Source organism: Lytechinus pictus, chromosome 1, assembly GCF_037042905.1.
Source record: "Lytechinus pictus isolate F3 Inbred chromosome 1, Lp3.0, whole genome shotgun sequence".
NCBI classification, from domain to species: Eukaryota; Metazoa; Echinodermata; class Echinoidea; order Temnopleuroida; family Toxopneustidae; genus Lytechinus; species Lytechinus pictus.
Genome location: NC_087245.1, coordinates 9,598,391 through 9,618,539, shown reverse-complemented (window position 1 = coordinate 9,618,539; position 20,149 = coordinate 9,598,391). Strand labels below are relative to the sequence as shown.

General features: G+C 35.3%; 1 protein-coding gene across 2 annotated transcripts; it reads right to left on the bottom strand.

Annotated features, from left to right (window-relative positions):
- Window positions 1-3,317: 3,317 nt before the first annotated feature.
- Window positions 3,318-19,435, bottom strand: LOC129254902 (acyl-coenzyme A amino acid N-acyltransferase 1-like). Of its 2 annotated transcripts, none has more exons than XM_064095419.1 (8): window positions 18,993-19,435; window positions 18,265-18,552; window positions 16,995-17,173; window positions 15,590-15,798; window positions 14,885-15,011; window positions 9,862-9,942; window positions 5,949-6,096; window positions 3,318-3,628 (listed from the first exon to the last, which is right to left on the bottom strand). In XM_064095419.1, exons 1-8 carry the CDS (start codon window positions 19,306-19,308, stop codon window positions 3,489-3,491), a joined length of 1,488 nt encoding a protein of 495 aa, XP_063951489.1. In that variant the 5' UTR covers window positions 19,309-19,435; the 3' UTR covers window positions 3,318-3,488. The 2 variants fall into 2 exon arrangements, with proteins under 2 accessions (XP_063951489.1, XP_063951482.1); XM_064095412.1 differs by lacking the exon at window positions 15,590-15,798 and adding an exon at window positions 15,317-15,525.
- Window positions 19,436-20,149: the final 714 nt, after the last annotated feature.

Genomic DNA, 20,149 nt, shown 5'->3' with positions numbered 1-20,149 from the left:
TATTACTTCTTACCAAAACTTAATTTGGTGACCAAATTAAAGCTAAGTATCAAATATCCATTTATTGAAATGACATACTCATATACAAATTCAAGAGGCAATTGAGAAGTAGAGTAATAAGTGGAATCCCTCAGTTCTTCATTTCCAAGTATCTTTGCAAAGGATATTAAAGCTAAGACCAGCTGAAGGTGAAATATGAAGAAAAAAAACCACCAGTGTCTGTTCATTTGTTCAATGGGACCATGATTGGATATCAAAAAGACTGATAAAATCAAAAGATAGTAACCCTCAATTAGGCCTCATCCCACATTGAGTCCCACAAATCCAAATAAAAGTGTCAAGACTCATAATCTTTTCAGGTAAGTACATTAATGGATACTGAAAGCTGTAGAAAGTTCCTGATCTAGTTCGTTTTAGAGCTTGCAATAGCTGTCTGATATGAGAAAAGGAGTGTAAACAATTTTACTCTAAGAACTTGCAATTTACATTTTAAAAAATTACTTATACTTTCAAATTCCATGTCACATTCATAACACTGGCATGGTTGAAGGTAGGAACTGTACTACATGTACAGAGGTAGATAAATATTAACTTGTTTTCCAATTATCAGCACCCTCATATTTGTAAATTGGCTTGTAATCCACACACAAAAAAGCACCCCAAAAGGCTGGGAATGCATTCTTAGTGAGAAAGGAATGCACTTTCACGCTCCCATATATTCTCAATCCATGTCATTTTCATCCAATATATTAGTATTCAGAAGAGGTAGGAAAATTCCAAATGTAAACCCAATATCCTACCACAGGGCACATGCACATAAACATAACTGATGAACATCCTTAGTACACAGTCAGGGCAATCAAATTTGATGAATTTGGACACTTTCAGTAATGCTCTTCACCGTGAATCATGTAATAGCTTTTATAATTCCATTATTGATAATTATACAGGCCTGCAAGTGAAACAGAACTGAGAAGCAAGCTATTAAACAGACAGCACTAAACTCCAATCATTCCAAACAATTGATAAGAAACCCCAGCAAATATTACTTCATTTGGATAGATCTTCAAATATGTCTGCATAAATACTTCACATTTAAACAATAACACATCAACAGCTGCTTCAAGTCTTTGTCTTTCTAGACAAATAGCTGCTAGAATTACAACAGCAAGGAAAGTGAATTATTGTAGTAAAGCAAAACAATTTCAATATTATTTTATTGCAAAATGGAGCTGCTTAAACTAGAACTATCACTGAAGGTGATTAATACCCCCAACCTACGCCATTACCATGGCAACAGTTTCCAACACATGGAAAAAAAATACGTCTTGCCCATCTTTATCCCAAGCCCTATGTGTGAGCAAAATATCATGAGAATTGATTCAATACTGATGATGTAGTTCGAACTGCAAGATTTTTGCCTATTTTTTTTTTACATATGTATTGTTACCATGGCAACACGATTTCCGACACATGCAAAAATATGTCCTGTGCATCTTAACCTCAAGACCAATGTGTGAGCCAATTTTCATGAGAATTGGTTGAAAACTAATCAAGTAGTTCAAACCGATAGATTCTTACCTAATTTAGGGCCTATACATGTACTACTAGTATGTTGTACATCTTTACATCAATATCAATATGTATAACAAATTTCATGAGAATTGGTTAAAAATTTAGGAAGTCATTTGAACTGCAAGACTTGTACCTTACTTTTTCCAAAATATACCGTTAACATGGCCACACAATTGCTGACACATGCGAAAAGTGCATCTTGCACATCTTCACCCCAACACCAATATGTGTTCCAAGTTTCATGAGAATCGAAGTAGTTCGATGCGCAAGATTTGCAACGGACCGACTATATGCTGATTCCTATATACATGTACCCCTTCAAACTTCGTTTGGCGGGGGTATAATTATAAGCTGCATACAATTTTGTACATTGACATTGATATTTAGTAGATACTTCCTGTCACAGAAATAATTCATGATTTCATATCATATTTACAGACCAATATAAATCCATACCTCTTATCAAATTAACATTAACATGAATTCAGTAACTTGAAACTATATGCTGAAGATGATGATCATCTTAAGATTAATCACACCACACTATTATCACAACTTTACTAGAGCCCAGCATCTTGTCCTTTATTTTCCTATCCAATGGAGGATCAGAGAAGCCAGTGAGAAAATTCAGAATGTGGCAAAACTAATGAAGATTGAAGGATGTGACTTTGATACTTATAGCATATTGGGTGGCTCAGAATGGAATACCAGAAATATTCCACTCAACTCTTGGAATATTCCAAGAGTTTAAGAGTGGAATATTTCTGGTATTCCATGAAATAAAGCCATCCAATATAATTATTATCATCTATCCCACTCCATCCCCCCCCCTAAAAAAAAAAGAGGGAGAAATTTGATTGAACAAGTCATATCACTTATCACATTATGGCATCATCACTTCATAGGATCAAATTTGGTGGTTGACATGCGACTTGCATGTAGTTCATTATGACGTCTTCGAGCGTAATTGTGCTCTATGCTGCGCATCACATTGCTTTCATTGTTCTACGTATTGTATATTTCACGCACTCACACGTGCGCATTAGACTGTTGAATAAAGTCTCATATTCAAAGTCAAATTTTGTACAGGATATTTGTCGGATTTCGGTCCTTTTTAAGAATACGCTCTGAAAGTGCACAGGCAATTGATGCAGACCAAAATACACATTTTTAATGTATCCCTAAAACACTGTATATAGATGATAATAAAATATATCCTACATCACCCAAATAATGATTGACTTTTCAAATCACCGAATAAAGTGACAATATCTACAATTCACCTGTCAGAAATAGCTTAATATCATTTTAGAGCATCTACTTACCCATATAACAATAATTTTCCTTGTCTCCTTTAGGTAGTTTTTATGCATATATATATATATATATATATTGTGATGAGGCCAACTCAAAAGATGATGCAGGACACCATTTTAGCTTTAGCTTTCGTCTTTTGTAAGACTTCGTCAGAAGCGTCTGTAATTACAGACTATTATGGTCAGGATAATACGGTAGGCATCCTGACCAAAATAGTCTGTAATTACAGACGCTTTTGACGAAGTCTTATTAAAGACGAAAGCTAAAGCTAAAATGGTGTCCTGCGTCATCTTTTGAGTTGGCCTCATCACAATATGTTTCATACTCACACCTCAAGAGCGTTTGGTACAAGTAAACTTGTCATCACATTATATATATATATATATAAATTGGTATCATGTCTTTTTTTAAGTACATTCTTGTTTCAACATGCACAGTACTAATAAAATCCTCCAATATGATATTACCACACACAGATACATGTACAGTGTATAAACATGGAATAGGCACTGCTTGGCATTTAATCCAAGTGACAGTTATCACTCCAAAGATCAGTTTATCTATTTCCCGCCTCACTAGTGGAATGAAAAGATAGTTCAGGATGAGATCCAATCACTGCGATACATTTCTTTGACATCAAGATGTTTCCGGAAGAAATTCACAATTTTCCCCCAGGCATAGACTTGATCCTTGACTCCCTGCTTAGTGTCAGTGCCACCGTAAAACGTAAAGTGTACTGTGAAAATTTAAGGTTAGACAAAGGAAAGAAATCAATATCTCATTAAACATAAAAGCTGTTCTTTTTTCAAAGGCAAGAGTGGGTGACCTTCTACAAAGTCCTAATTAATGACAGGGCATTAGTTCATGAAATTTTTTAGTAAAATAACATTCAATATTATATATTTCCTCTTACCCAATTAAATTGGATTAAAGTGGCTTAAAATAAAAACTTGTACCTTTCCAATGATAAAGTTGAGGAAAGAGAGTAAGGGTCAAATGGAAAAATAAAATACCTAGAAAAGAAATAACCCCCCTCCCCGTTAGGAAAGTTTAGGTGACGTCATAAGCAAAGTATCGGATTTGCCTTGCAACAAGTTGGCCAACAGAGGGCGACTTCGTAGGGAAACAAATATGTTGTGAATCGGTAGATTTATAGCTGTGTCATTGAGATGTTTTGTTAGATTTTTTGAAAAGCCAATGTCGTGAGTATTTATGCTTTATGTCATATATTATTTAATGTTCAAAGAATAATATGAACCAAATAGCTTAGCAAGTGCATGTACGATTTTATAGATTGGATTCCTCTCAGCGCAGATTTTGCTTTGCTTTTCGGGCTTACGCAGTGTAACGTAATGAAATGTAAAACTTCGATAGCTGTGCGGATGTGTGAATTGATGTGATTTTTCAAAGTTTGAAGGGTCAGTGGGATTCTGTGAAAAGAAAGTCAATATTAGGGATACATGTTGTGTTATCATATTGAAAGAATGATGAGGAATTTAAGGAATTACACATAGTTTTGGGTTTGAGTACTTTATGGACGGGTTTGATATTATTGGAGAAAGGGTCATAGAAACCCAAACTAGTCAGGCATATGTCAGGTCAAATTTGAGGCGTAAATACAAAGTAAACAAATAGAAATGAGAAATTTAGGTTAAGAATTAGTTCTGTGTTTAATGCAAAGGTGTTTTAATTACTATATTTACACTGAAAGTGCTGAAGGGAGTGTTTGGTACACTAAATGAAAGATAAAGCTGATGTAGATCTATGATTTTTTATTGATAGGCTAAACAATAATTGTTGAAAACTTCATGCTATCTTTCTCTATATACATGTAATTAGTTAGATGTAAATAGTGACATTGATTGTGTGTGGGAGAATTAGAGCCCTACAATAATTTGTTTTGTTGATTGCTGTTTTTATGAACAGTTCAGAAAATTTATGCAGATTCCTTGATAATTAAAATGAGCTTAAAAAACAGATCAAAGATAAGGATTTATACATTTAATTACATCTTGCAAGAAATTTGTTTCATGTAATACTGACATCGGTGATGTTTACATTCATTGGGTATTGGTACGTTTATGTTTGATTTCTTTATTAAATTCAGATTGAACAGTTGGTTGGTCAAACAGCAACTCGTCTAGTAACTGGCTCATGATTTATCTGCGTCAAGATATTTATAACTAGTCGTCCAAAGTCACAGCTCGACTTTATGCTATACCCCCCTGAAGAAACAACAAGGCATATGTGCGGTACATTTTAACCCTAAAAGAGCCGGGTTATTTGGACCAATCTAACAGCCGGGGGGTTTAAGTTTAATCAGTAGAAGTAGAAATAATGATACGTTTTTGAATTTTGGCTAAATACACAATTTGCATTGGATTTGTACATAAATTAACGTTTTTGAGCAGTTTTGAGTCTGACATGCAATTACATAATGTTGCAGAATTTCGTAACCCCGTAACCGGGCATTGCAAATTCTGTCTCAAAAGTTGTGCGAGATTTGAAAGTAAAAAGTAAGCGAGCGGCACGGTTGAAAAATTCCGTGCGGCGGATTTATTGTAATCGGGCCCCCCCCCCCCAGTCCTTTTAGGGTTAAACGATATTCTTTTGCAGTAGCTTTTAACACTGAATGCTAGCAACTATGCATAAAATATGATAAGAAAAAAAATAAGGAAAATTTGATGTCATTTCCAATGCAAGAGGATGTGCCAGTATTGAACAAATCAATGAAGCCTATGACATTGCCCACGCAGCAAACATTTCCGATTTCACACAAATGCTATTTATTGCTATTTGTCTTGAGAACTAATGAAAAAATAAAACTTGAATTTGTGTTAACATCAGAGGGATTTAAAGATTTTTCTCATTACATTTTATTTGCCTCCTTTCCTTCGAGCAAACAAATCTCACCAACAGAGCAGGGCTCTGTCCATGGAGGATTATTCTATTGTTACTGGGGGTGTTGAGTATTGTCACAGCAACCCCAGTGACAATACACAATCCTCAGTGGCCAGGTCCATGCCACAGAAAAATGAAAGAAATCATATACTTACATTTAGGAGTTTGGAGTACAGTTGGGTCATAGAGACTTGAAACCAGGTTGATAGGTTGATAAGGGACCTCCAAAAAATGACCTGTTCCAGGTAGGGTCACAAACTCCAACAAATGACCCTTGCCAGCTCTCTTCAAGCGATCACGTAGCTGCAAAGACAGAAAGGTTTCAAAGACATTCCTCTTTATTGTAGAAACTGGAATTATTTGAGTATGTTATAAATTTCGGAACATAAATGAAGTGTGAATTAGGACAAAATAACTGGGAAGAAAATGACACCAGCTTTATTATAATCCCACTTATTTGTTGCTGTTTCATCTTGTCCAACAATGGAAATTTGAAAAAAAATCATGTACAGCTCTCAAAATGAAAAATAAAACTGAGATAAGTAATTCATTTTTTAAAATCATATGTAATAGCAGAACATTGATTTGCAAGTCATTAGGAATTCATCTGCCATCAATATTGTACAAATGTAATCAAACTTTGATTTAAAAGGGGTACTCCAGGCTGATAATAAATATATATCTAGATAAAAAAAGCAAATAAATGCTGAAAATTTCATCAAAATATGAAAAAAAATTACAAAGTTATTGAATATTGAATTTCAAGTTTAGCAATATTTTGTGAAAAGTTATATGCACATCATCATGAATATTCATTAGGCGGGTTGATGGTGTCACATTCCCACTTTCCCATTTTGTATATTATTACATGAAATCATAATTACTTCATTTTTACATACATTTGTGGATAACATGTTGCCCTTAAATTGAAATAAGTTGAAGCAATGAATATCTAATGCATCAACTCAATTTTCGATCAATTTTTTTTTAGCTCTTGGAGAAAAAATTTTAATAAACATAATTTATGTAATAAAATACAATTAAAAGAGCAAGATGTGATAACATCATCAGTTTCCTCAATGAATGTTCATGAAGACATGTATAGAAATGTTCTATTGAAATAATGCAAATATTTAAAATGCTATAACTTTTGTTATTCCTTGTCTGATTTTGATCAATTTTTCAGTATTTGGATTGTCTGGTATTTCTTTATCTGTTCAAATCATATTATTTTCAGCCTGGAATACCCCTTTAAGCTATTACTATGACAAAACACTGTATATAGATGATAATAAAATATATCCTACATCACCCAAATAATGATTGACTTTTCAAATCACCGAATAAAGTGACAATATCTACAATTCACCTGTCAGAAATATCTTAATATCATTTTAGAGCATCTACTTACCCATATAACAATAATTTTCCTTGTCTCCTTTAGGTAGTTTTTATGCATATATATATATGCATATATATATATATATATATATATATATATATTGTGATGAGGCCAACTCAAAAGATGATGCAGGACACCATTTTAGCTTTAGCTTTCGTCTTTTGTAAGACTTTGTCAGAGGCGTCTGTAATTACAGACTATTATGGTCAGGATAATACGGTAGGCATCCTGACCATAATAGTCTGTAATTACAGACGCTTCTGACGAAGTCTTATTATTAAAGACTAAAGCTAAAATGGTGTCCTGCGTCATCTTTTGAGTTGGCCTCATCACAATATGTTTCATACTCACACCTCAAGAGCGTTTGGTACAAGTAAACTTGTCATCACATTATATATATATATATATATTGGTATCATGTCTTTTTTTAAAGGACAAGTCCACCCCGACAGAAAGTTGATTTGAATAAAAAGAGAAAAATCCAATACGAATAACACTGAAAATTTCATCAAAATCGGATGTAAAATAAGAAAGCTATGACATTTTAAAGTTCGCTTAATTTTACAAAACAGTTATATGCACATCCAGGTCGGTATGCAAATGAGGAGACTGATGATGTCATCCACTCACTATTTCTTTTGTATTTTATTATATGAAATATGAAATATTCTAATTTTCTCCTCAGTGTCAAGGGAAACAACGATTAATTCCTCCCTGAACATGTGGAATTAGCATTGTTTAATACTATATGATTTAGTCAACTTGGTCCTTATTGTCAAATCTGTAAAAAATGAAATATTGTATAATTCAAACAATAAAAATCAAAAGAAATAGTGAGTGATGGACATCATCTTCTGACTCATTCGCATGATACTGAGTTGTACATATTACTGTTTTGTGAAAAATAAGCGAAACTTTAAAATGTCATAACTTTCTTATTTTACATCCGATTTTGATGAAATTTTCAGTGTTATGCTAGTTTGATTTTTCTCTATTTATTCAAATCAACATTTTTCTGGGGTGGACTTGACCTTTAAGTACATTCTTGTTTCAACATGCACAGTACTAATAAAATCCTCCAATATGATATTACCACACAATTAAAAGAGCAAGATGGGATAACATCATCAGTTTCCTCAATGAATGTTCATGAAGACATGTATAGAAATGTTCTATTGAAATAATGCAAATATTTAAAATGCTATAACTTTTGTTATTCCTTGTCTGATTTTGATCAATTTTTCAGTATTTGGATTGTCTGGTATTTCTTTATCTGTTCAAATCATATTATTTTCAGCCTGGAATACCCCTTTAAGCTATTACTATGACAAAACCTTCATTATTTACCTTCTTATCCAAATTCATTTTGTGTTAAGGTTTAAATCCAATAATTCTTAATTACTCAAGGTGAATGACTAGTACAGCACTTCTCAACCTTTCTTGACTCAAGGACCACTTTGACTCTCAGATTTTTTTCGAGTCCCACCTACCAAAATTTTAAGAAAACGTCAATTTTGATGAAAAAATGTTTCGTGAAATTTCAATACATAGCTCATTGGAAACAAAGGCCGAATTCACAAAGGTGGTTTTAAAAACCATCGGTTGAACCCATGGTTTACACAGATCTCCTTTATAAATTACACTTACATGCCGCATATATTAAAAATGTCCAATGCTGATGCGCGCTTTTGTCACAGTGCGCCAAATTGACGCCTGTTGTCATGGTTAAATACGTTATTTTATTCATGAGTTCACTGTTTGAAGAGTGGACTCCTTAATTCAAAACAGTGGACTCATGAATAAAATAGCGTAATTAACCATGGCAACAGGTGTCAATTCGGCGCACTGTGACAAAGCGCGCATCAGCATTGAACATTTCTAATATACAAGGTATTCAAGCGTGATTTATGCAGGAAATCTGCATAAACCACAGGTTCAACCAATAGTTTTTGAAACCACCTTTGTGAATTTGGGCCAAACAGTTTGAGAACTAATCTGCATTCCCAAAGGGCGATAAGTAACTAAACTACATGCATGCACATGAGGTTCACATCAAAGTTAGATTGAAACCACCATAGTGTGCATGTGCATGCGTGATTAAAGCCAGGGTTACACCAAAACGGAATTCTCCTGAATAAATTCAGACCGAATTGAGCCAAATTTGGCCGAAGTCGGATGGATTTGGTGGATTCGAAACCTATTCGTGTCTGATTCAGGAGCTCCCGAATCAAATCGGGAGGATTCAGGAGGTTTCTGTTCTCCCTCCTCGAATGCCAGCCGAATACCCTTCAAAATACCCAGAATGTGACCATGACAAATCTCATTCAGGCCAAATTCGAGATGTATTGGGAAAGAATTTGGTTGGATTCTGCATGTTCCAGGAGGCATTTGGGCAATTCTTGGAAGTCAATTATTGGCAATTGTGCTCTGATTCGGGACCGATTCACCTCTGATCCGGTCAGAAATTATTCAGGAGAATTTGTGTTTGGTGTAACCCTAGCTTTAGTTTTGTTTCACCCACGTAGACTGATCGGACATAATATGTTCGGACAGGTCTGTGAAATATACTACAGTTTTTCAGCTATTTTTCTCCCTCTGGAGCTTCTCGTGGCCCATAGGATGAAAAGCGCTGGACTAGTACGTCAGAGTAGATAAAAGACTCTTACATGTTTGGTTGCTGCTTGAGATGGGATGTGCTGATCGTCTTCATGTAAAAACAATAGCAAGGGACAATTTACATTTTCCTCCTGTTGGAAAGAAAACAAAAATGGATTTATGCACGTTACCAAATGTCAGATCCATATCTTTCCAAATAGGAATTCGCAAGTGTCTTTTCATTGCTCATCCTCAAATTCTATCATATTAGTAGATGATTGGGGAATGTAGGAAAGCAAGCCACTCAGCATCTCTATAGCAGGTTTCTTGGCAAAAGACACAGCGCAGCTATTTGGTTATTTGCATCAGAATATCTATGACCCCCACCACACAATTACTAATAAGTCACAACTGGATTATAGTGTAAAGAGCTAAAAGCACCAAGCTCAAGGGAGTGATGGCATCCATCATCATCCGAATACAGACCAGTCCATATTAGTCCCGTTTCGGGTACACGTGTACACGCACGGTCAAGTCAGTGCACGTGTACTAAATTCCATCACCGTGTACACGGTAGCATCTGCATAAAGCTTGCATGGGACTGTAAAGTCAGTGAACAAGCTCACAGCCTCACATTAATTCTTAGTTCTCAGAAACTGCACATGTTTTAATCACTAATATGTCAATATATTTCAATTAACCTAGAGTGAGTTTACTTCCAAAATCGCCCATTTAATCCACATTCATTCTGGAGACTCAAGTTTTGTACCACGAAATGGGTCTGCTCCGGTCTCGAAAGCTCGAAAGCGTTGCTCAATCACACTCAGAGCCAATTTGAGCATCAGGGACTCGATTTTAAGGCGCGCGAGAGCGATCGCGCGCTACATGCGCGCCTTAATCCATTTTTGGTAGCGCGATTAATAGCGCTCCAGCTCCTCGCGATAGCTGACCTGCGCGAAAATGCCTAAAGTCGCCCTCGAAATCACCCAAAATCATGCTTTCGGGGGCGACATAAAATCTGAATGTCGCCCCTGAAATTATTGCCGAGTGATAACAACTCAACGGCCCACTAGTGCCATATGCTCGAGCTCCGCTTACCATTTAAAAACCATCCAAAATCCACACTCAAAATCACGAATAAGCCTTAAAAGTAGCGAGTAGCGCAGTTTCAAATTCCGAAGTTGCGTTATTTTTTCTGTACCACGTATTTCCATACACATGGTACCAGGTATGGAAAAAAAATCAACGCAACGCGTACGGTCGGGAAAGAGTTGCATGTATAGGGGTCCATTATGACTACCACCGTGTGCCATTTCGAATGCACATGTTTCCCCTACAGATATCACAATTCTGTGATAAAATAATTTGAATTACACAGGAAATAAATCCCAGAGTCTAGTGACCTAGCATTGGTGAGTTGTCATTCGGCTTTGCTTTTCAAAACGGCTTATTAACTTCCAAAATAAGTTATCTAATTTATCAATTATAACTAAAAAATCATTTGTTATCTTTTTCTAGGGGATGAGGTATTATATCAGACAATAAATCATCAAACAAAGCTCCATCTTTTTTACAAGGACGGCGGCAGGCTCACGCATTGGCGCTTTTACTAGCTAGCCAGTTGGAGCTCTGTCTCTCTGCCAGAGCTCTGGGGGACAATTCGCTCAGTAAAGGCCTCAATGATGGTGATTTTCTGTTTCAGACAGAGTTTACATTTCAGGAATATTATTCAAAACTGCCAATAAAGTTTGATGATTTCTTCATTGTCATGTATATTTAAGTTCTTAATGAATACATTCTCACCAAATTTAGACTCCCCCATAGAGAAATTAAATTTTCATGGAGATCTGCGTTTTCAAAGAACTTCAGGAAAAGTTAGGGTAAGTGGGCCTTTATTACATGTACATGGCTGACTAGGGTATTGTACTGGAATAAATGGAGTAGAAATTAGATACCGGTATTGAATTCATTTATATCCAAGTCCAACTCACAGTCACACACACACGCACACACCCACCCATCCACACACACCCACATCCAAGATTCTAAACATGATAAATAACTTTAAAAATCATACAATATTAAACAAAAAGTAATAATTCCTTAATAAGTGAACAGGTATTCCTCAAAATACAAAAAAGTAGCATTTAAAAAGAGCCCCCGAAATTTGACCAAAAAATTAAAATGGAGCCCCCGAAAAAAAAAAAAAATTGTCAGTGACTTAACTTTTAGCCAAAGTCAAAACCTAACTAAAACAGGTTTTACAACACACAATCTAAGTACAATACATTGTAAAACAATTATAAATACTTCCTTTGGTTGTTGATTGTAATTTTATAGTACATACATTTCCTCCATCCATTTTGTTAATTGGGCAAAAAGCTCCCCTTGTATGTTGAAGAAGAGCTTTTTGAAGTGCTCCTCTACCGCTCTCCTTAAAAGTTCTAGGAGAGCTTTTTATTGCTCCCCTTATAATTATAAAACAGAGTCCCTGGAGCATCACCAATTGCGACAGCGATCATTGCTACAGTTACGTGTTATACGCTCGTACACATGTGCTACAAGCCTACGAACAAACGCTCCTCAAATTGGCAATAAAATAATGAAAATCAATCGATAACTTCAGTTACACTTAATTCTGCAGCGATCTGTGCATGCATATACGGTACAGTATGCAAAATGCGCATCCAACGAATGTCGGCGCTAGCTAGGGCCGTGCACTGATTTTCTTTTGCATTCTTTATTAATTTAATGCGCTGCTAAGCTGAGTAAACTTTTTAATTGCATCAATTTTTGTGGATTGATACTTCTAACTTCTCAGGTAAGCTTTAAAACCGTGACTAGGGCTATATAGACCCCTTTTTATGTAACATTGACATGTTGATGCGGGTCCTGTCGAAATGTCGGAAACACTGAAAACATAACTCGCTCTCAGTGTTTACAACGTGTACACGACCGAAAAACATGACGTGTACACGTGCATCAAAAATGGAATTTCAAAACGGGCCTAGTCCATATCTGTTATATACTGTACACCTAATTATTAATCACATTAATCTCTAAATCCAAGTGTTACTGGTACCAATTTAAGGACCATTTAATGTAATTCTAATTTTAAGTTGATTGGCTAAATCACTTTAAGGAACAGCACTGCTGCTGGTCACATGAGGCTAAGCATGGCCAATGCACTGTTGACTGCAGGCCTCAGGGGTTATGTGTTCTATAACAGGGCTTGATAGAGGAAATTGAAAGCAAGTTAAAACTGTGAAACAGTGATAGACAGATTTGCACCTCAATTACATGATGTAATTTTGACCAATTAGTGACTACAATCTTTAATAGCAATCTATCAACTGTGACAATGTCAGGGTAAAATTGGAAAAATAGTAAGAATTTTTCATGATTTAAAAACAATACACTTGCTGGCATCATAAGGCAGAACTCAATGAATTTAAGTCCAATTTGAAATAAACTTGCTTTTACTTCAAAAAATTAACAAATGAACGATTAAATGCATAAAACAATAAACAATCCTGCTAAATTCAACACAATCCAGTTCTCTCTTCAGAAATGTTGCTAAGGCATGTGATTTTCCCTTTTTTGAACTTAGATACATGTACTAGTCAGCATGCTTGAGTGATTCCATTGCTTTAAACCAGTTTTTGTCCCTTTAGTCAAAAATTCAATGTTTTGCAGGAATGCTTAAAGACAAGTCCGCACTTTTCACCAATCAGATTATTGGATTATTTGATATTCTTAATAAGAATGTCTCTAAGGGTGAGCACATAACGCCCGCCTGTAACACAGAAAATGGAGTTATTGGTCAAGCAAGAAAAGTGGAAGGTGGCAACTTCGCCTTTGACCTTCTGACCTCAAAATCAATAGAATTGCTGGGATCTATGCTAGTATCATACACACCAAATTATATGAGTCTAGGTTAAGTTCAACTAAAGTTATCAAGTTAACAAGGACTTCAGAAGGGTAAGATGAAAACATGTTACTGTGATCTTGAACCTTTTGACCTAAAAATCAATAGGCTTCCTGGAATCCATGCTAGTATTATACACACCAAATTACATAAGCCTAGGTTTAGTTAAACTGAAGTTATCACGTTTGCGAAGACTTCAGAAGGGTAAGATGAAAACATGTCACTGTGACCTTGACCTTTGACCTCAAAATCAATAGGCTTCCTGGGATCCATGCTAGTATCATACACACCAAATTATATGAGTCTAGGTTAAGCCAAACTTAAAGGAGAATGAAACCTTTGGAACAAGATAGCTTGTGTGAAAACAGAAAAATTAAAGAAGAAGATCAACGAAAGTTTGAGAAAAATCGGACAAATAATGAGAAAGTTATGAGCATTTGAATATTGCCATCACTAATGCTATGGAGATCCTCAAATTGGCAATGCAACAAAGATGTGTGATGTCACTTGTGAACAACTCTCCCCATTACTTAAGTATATATTTCACTTAAATTGCCTCATTTATCACATCTATCAGTAGATCATGTGTTCTTTCTATAGGAGGGCATGTAATACAGATGTTTAAAGAATGCATCATGGATAAAGAGTTTGTATCACCATAAGAAAAAGCAAACAGAGACATTTTGAGGGTATTTTATAGTCCATCAAAGGGAAAGTTGTTCACATGTGACATCACACATACTTATTGCATTGCTAATGTGAGGATCTCCATAGCATTAGTGATTGCAATATTCAAATGCTCACAACTTTCTCATTATTTGTCCGATTTTTCTCAAACTTTCTTTGTTCTTATTCTTTGATTTTTCTGTTTCGACAGAAGCCTACCTGTTCCAAAGGTTTCATTTCCCTTTAAGTTATCGCATTTACAAGGAAAAGTTAACAGACGGACAGACAGATGGACGGACACCGAACGTGGTGATACCATAATACGTCCCATCTAGGACGGGCGTATAAAAAGAAGTATATAAATAACACTTTCCTCAAAAAGTCGGTCAGTACATTGATCAATCATCATGTAGTTTGCAGTAGATGTTTACTTTAACTGCAGTAGCATTGTCACACCATTACAAAACTAAGGACATTCATAGCAACAGTAATTAAATTACCAGACAAAAAGTGGCATCCGGGGATTCTAATGCTTTATGAACAACAGAGTCCTTCAGCTTACTTCCAAGTGACATCCAGCTCCTTCCATGTTCATCTGTCCATGTATTAATGTATTCGCTTGGGTCACTGCAATTGAATGATAATCACATGTACAGTTTTAAAACATTATTGCTGGTATGACACTATATTATCAAATGAGGAAAAGTGCTTTTTGTTCAAATGATTGATGATCTCTCAACTGAGGTCCTGTAAAATCACAACTCTGAATATGTAGCAAAGAGAAAACCACTTTTATATATCAAAAGGTAGAATATTCCGATGAATACAATGTTACATGTAAATGTATGTTAACTTTAATAAATTCTCGATGAACATTGATCAAATATGAGTAGTAGGAAAGGGGGAGGGGCATTCTTTCCTATGGGACCTACCCTACTGGATGAAGTAGACTCCCATCCAGGTTTTTCAATCCAACATTTACACAAAGAAAATCGAGGAAACCAGCAGCAACCATGCACTTGACAGGGAGATCAAACCTAGTAACAGCATTAAGCATCATTGCACCTCCATAACAGGAACTGGTCATTCCTATTCTGTTTTCATCTAGCCGTGGATGTTCCTTTACAAAGTCTACAATGTCCTGAAATATAATTCCCAAAATATATTATACAAATATCTGTGGCTTTATTTTTTATGAGACCTACCTGAAAGGATGAAGTAGACTCCCATCCAGGTTTTTCAATCCAACGTTCACGCAAAGTAAATCAACAAAACCAGCACCAACCATGCACTTGATTGGTAAATCAAGTCTAGTAGCAACATTAAGCATTATTGCTCCTCCATAGCAGGAACTAGTCATTCCTATTCTGTTCTCATCCAGTCGTGGATGTTCCTTTACAAAGTCTACAATGTCCTGAAATATACAATGCCCGAAACATTGTATACAAATTTGTCCAAATATTCAAGGAATGTTAGAAGTTCTGGTTGGAAACAATAGTAGCCAAAGTGACATGAATGCAATATTTTTTCTTCGAGTTCAGCCCTAATGGATGGTAACAAGCTTACATTCATGTCACTTTGTCAACATGATTCTTTTTTATCACATTGGTAAAGAATACAATTGTTAGATCTCATAATGCTATGATAACAGTCCTTGATATACTGCAAATGCTTTACATAGACAGGTTACCATATTTACATGTTGTACTGATTTTTTTTTTATAGAAAACTTGACAGGGTGAAGAATAACTGGAAGTTATCAACTTTTTAATGTTATTGTTTTTAGAATTCTATTTTATCATAGTATCAATATGTTTTTCTTCATTGGGGATCCCATTTAAAAGGGAAGTAAATACCCAGTGACCATACTCACAATCCATATAATGATAACAATTACCTAATAATAAAAAATAAGAGCAACAACAAAAACATTAATAACAATAAAAAGGATAATTTCTTGCATTGCAATATCATTTCAGTCAAACTATTCTGAGGCATGTGAATGAAGACAGAATGGACAAAATGTGTAATCATTACATTCATTGACTACCGGTATATGATCTCAAGAAGAATCTTTTAAGGAGGAAAGGAGCTTATCTGAGCAGCAGAGCTATAGCTACGATATTCAGCAGTGGTCGGGCCCAACCAGCAAATAATATTTCAGACCACCACTCATCATGACAAACACTGCTTCTGACTGCCACTATTTGCAAATAAAAATTGTTTCAAACACCACCCCTTGCAAAGAGAATAGTACTTAGGTTAATACTTTCCATTTTCAATCTTGTTTTCTATGCACACAATAAGCATTCTAATTTTTTTTTAATTTGATTTTATTTTCAGCATTTTGCCAATGTCAGATACTTACATGTATTACATGATGTTCATTCACTTTCGGATTTAAGACAACTAACTTGGCCGAAAAACTTTCTATTGCCATAAAATTGCGACCACCGATAAGAAGTATCTAGCTAGAATACTGCTGAGCAAGGAATCGGTTTCATAAGTACAATTCTGTACAGGTTCCCTTGGTAACAAGAATAATCATGCCAGAACAATACAGTATTGAGGGGGAATATGACTAGGGATTTGATGTAATGACAAACTCACTATGAAGGATTGAGCATCAATGTACACAAACTTTTCTTGACTTTTGCGTCTGACAGGCAAAAAGTAATCATAGGCAAAGACGGCAAACCCATGAGAAGCTAGAGTAGCTGCACGGTCTACTACTAGATTAGTGAGTAGACCTCTGATGTCAATGATGAAGGGAAGTGGATCAGATGATCCTATGATAGAAATAAAAAGAGAATTATTAACAGCAGGGAGTACACTACATCCCAGAAAAACAAAACAGAATGACTTATGTTTTATCATTATTTGTTTAATGTAAAGCGCTTCGGGCATGTAAAGTGGAAAGCACTGCATATTATACAATCACAATCATAAGTAATTTATTAGATGATTGTGAGAAATGCTCAGATCTTCCTTACATCATTTGATACCACTCATATGGTATGAGCGAAAACAATTTGAACGAATGATACCAAAAACACATTTGAAGGATAGTATCTTAATTTCAGAGAGAGGCAAAAATTAAACAATGAACAACTGACACAGACATAATAAAGTTCTTGTAGTATAAAGTAACACATTTCTATAATTTCGTGAAATTAAGCCCTTTTGATTTTCCACTGCATGGCTCCCAAGAAAAGCATGTGATAACAAGAATTATTCAATTATTTTTTTAATTGCTAGAGTTTCCTCAACTATCATGAAATAATGTATAAGTATAATTCCTGACCACGTACTGCATTAAAACATTGATGAGCAAGAATAATGATTAAATGTTTTCAGCTTAACAGCAATTGTTTTGAGTCAAGATTAATAAATTCAAGAATCAATTAAAAATATAATGCAGAAATGCAATATCTCTGGCAGAATGTAAATTTCACTTTATATTCAGCAACACACACACTTAAGTCTCATTTTGCTACTACTGTAATTTGGGTGGCAGCGGTGTAATTTACCAGAACAATTATTCACCACAAAAGCTTGTTAATATACATTCATATGAATTGACAGAGAAAATATTTGCTCAGGATATATATTATAGAAAGCATACAAAGTGCCATATAAGGCACCTTAATTTAATTTTGAGCCACTTTTAGCCTTGTATTAAAGCAGGAATCTCATTTGGTTTTTCTATTCTTCTGATCCTCTCAATTTTTTCATTGGATAGTCAAAAGACCACTCAGGACTAAAATTTTGTTTATGAAATCCCACACACAATGTATCTATTAAAAGACAATAGACATGAGTTACCTTCTAAAATGAGCAGTTTTTCTTTGAGAGTGATAATAAAAAGTGGAGAGCTTACCCCTTTGTTTTGGCAAGAATAACACCCCTTCTGCCCCTCCCATCGTGACTGGTATCCTTTCAACATAGTCTGCCAAGAAATTCTTTTCCATTGATGTAGAGGCAATGACTTTCGTCTGATCTTCACCATCTTCAATAAGTTGGAGTGTATAATTGAAAGGCTTTGTAACATCCCATTTGACAAATCGAGGGTACTTATGAGCAATCTCTGGGATTGGTTCCAAGGACAGGATCGGGCCCATTGGTTCAACACCCTCATAGCTTCCTCCAAGTGATGGATCCTTTTGAACTTTAACAAGAAATGGATTTAAGATGTAAAGGATAATAAGTCAGATGAAAAAAGCATATCCAATATCTTTGAAAAAAAAATCTTGAGAGTAGCTTTGTTCAGGGCAATTTTTCATGAAACTCTTAAAAAGTTCACACAAAAAATGCAATTTCAGAATTTCGAAAAAATGAATTTATCATATAGGTTTTGTTTTAATGTTTTCTCAACTACTCAGATCCTCCTGTTTTTTCTACTTCTTTCTCTTCTTTCTTTTCATTCCTTATAATGAATTTTAACTTCTTCCTATCCCACCAGCACCAGCTGGGGCCGTCCAATAGTGGCACTGTCTATTTACTGAAAATTTACTTGTCTCATTCAGTTATTTTTAAGAAGAAAAATAGCCAGTGAGAAAAAAACAACATTATTGCTCAGGCAAGATTATCACAAATAAACTTACACACCTCTTACTTCTCCTTCTGTATCAGCTTTGTATTGAGCCTTTGATTCAAATCTATATTTTCCATTCTCTGTGTAGACTTGAGTTTTTAAAGTGACTAGTTGTCCTGGTGATAACCCACTTGCCTTGATGTCGACAGCCTCATCACATAAGCTGGTCTGTGGATGTACACTCAATGTAGGATTATTGGCTTCAGTACTGTTGTATCTGGAGGATGCTACTCTAGGGAGGATGCAGCTTGGTTGACATGGTGATGAATAGGTAGTATTCCTACCAGCAAATATCCTCAAGATAGTCTGCAGCCTGGTAAAGGCAGCCATGTGGTATGGTCAAAAGCAAACTTTGGGATGCTAAAACAGCAAGAAAATAAGAAAATGAACAGTTGCAAAAGTCAAATGTAAGTGAAATATCAAACAGATTGAGTAATTAAAATACTAGACCAACAGCTTCAGTCTCTGTACAGTCTTTGTTCTGCTGAACTACGTTGGCTCCACTCACTATTGATAGTAAAATGTAAGAAATGCTTAAATGTATCCCTAGAAATGATGGTTATTCCTGCCTATTAAAATACATGACGGTAATTTGGTTTGCAAACATTGCACAAAGTATACATGTACAGACCTTTGCCAGCTAATCTTTTAGATCAAGCAAATCACAGTTTTGAGCACATCGTTATATGCAGTACTGCGCGCAGATGAAGGTGTGTTGTGAGTCCTGACTCCAGACAAGTAAAACAGTTTACAAGCAATATTCAATTTCATTCAATCCTGGTTGGGCATTAGAAGTCAGACATGCCAAATTATTGGCAAATATCGCTATTCAGGAGGGCCATTCACATATTTATTCATTCATTTTCAATTTCATTTGAGTTCATTGCAAACTTCCTAGTTAAAAGTCTACAGACTGATCAATACAAACAGGGATTACCGTAAAAGACAAATTAAATGTATTAATGGTTTTTAACAAAATAAAAGTGAATAAATATATTAGATAAATATTGAGAAAACAATTACGCATCCAATGCACCCCCCCCCCCCCCACCGCTACCTCGAACCTTGAAGTGTAATCCCTTTCAGCAGCTTCTAAGCTATCCTGGGATGAAAACATTTACTGGACTTGCAAGTGTACATCTAATAAAAGTTTGAACTAGACTAGGGTCTG

Excerpts from the sequence above, each read along its gene's own strand:
- LOC129254902 (XM_064095419.1), bottom strand. The coding sequence starts at position 19,308 with ATGGCTGCCTTTACCAGGCTGCAGACTATCTTGAGGATATTTGCTGGT. Across the intron at positions 15,799-16,994 it reads TTGATGCTCAATCCTTCATA|GACATTGTAGACTTTGTAAA; the intron begins GTGAGTTTGTCA and ends TGTATATTTCAG. Across the intron at positions 9,943-14,884 it reads CGGATGCCACTTTTTGTCTG|GAGGAAAATGTAAATTGTCC; the intron begins GTAATTTAATTA and ends TCTTTCCAACAG.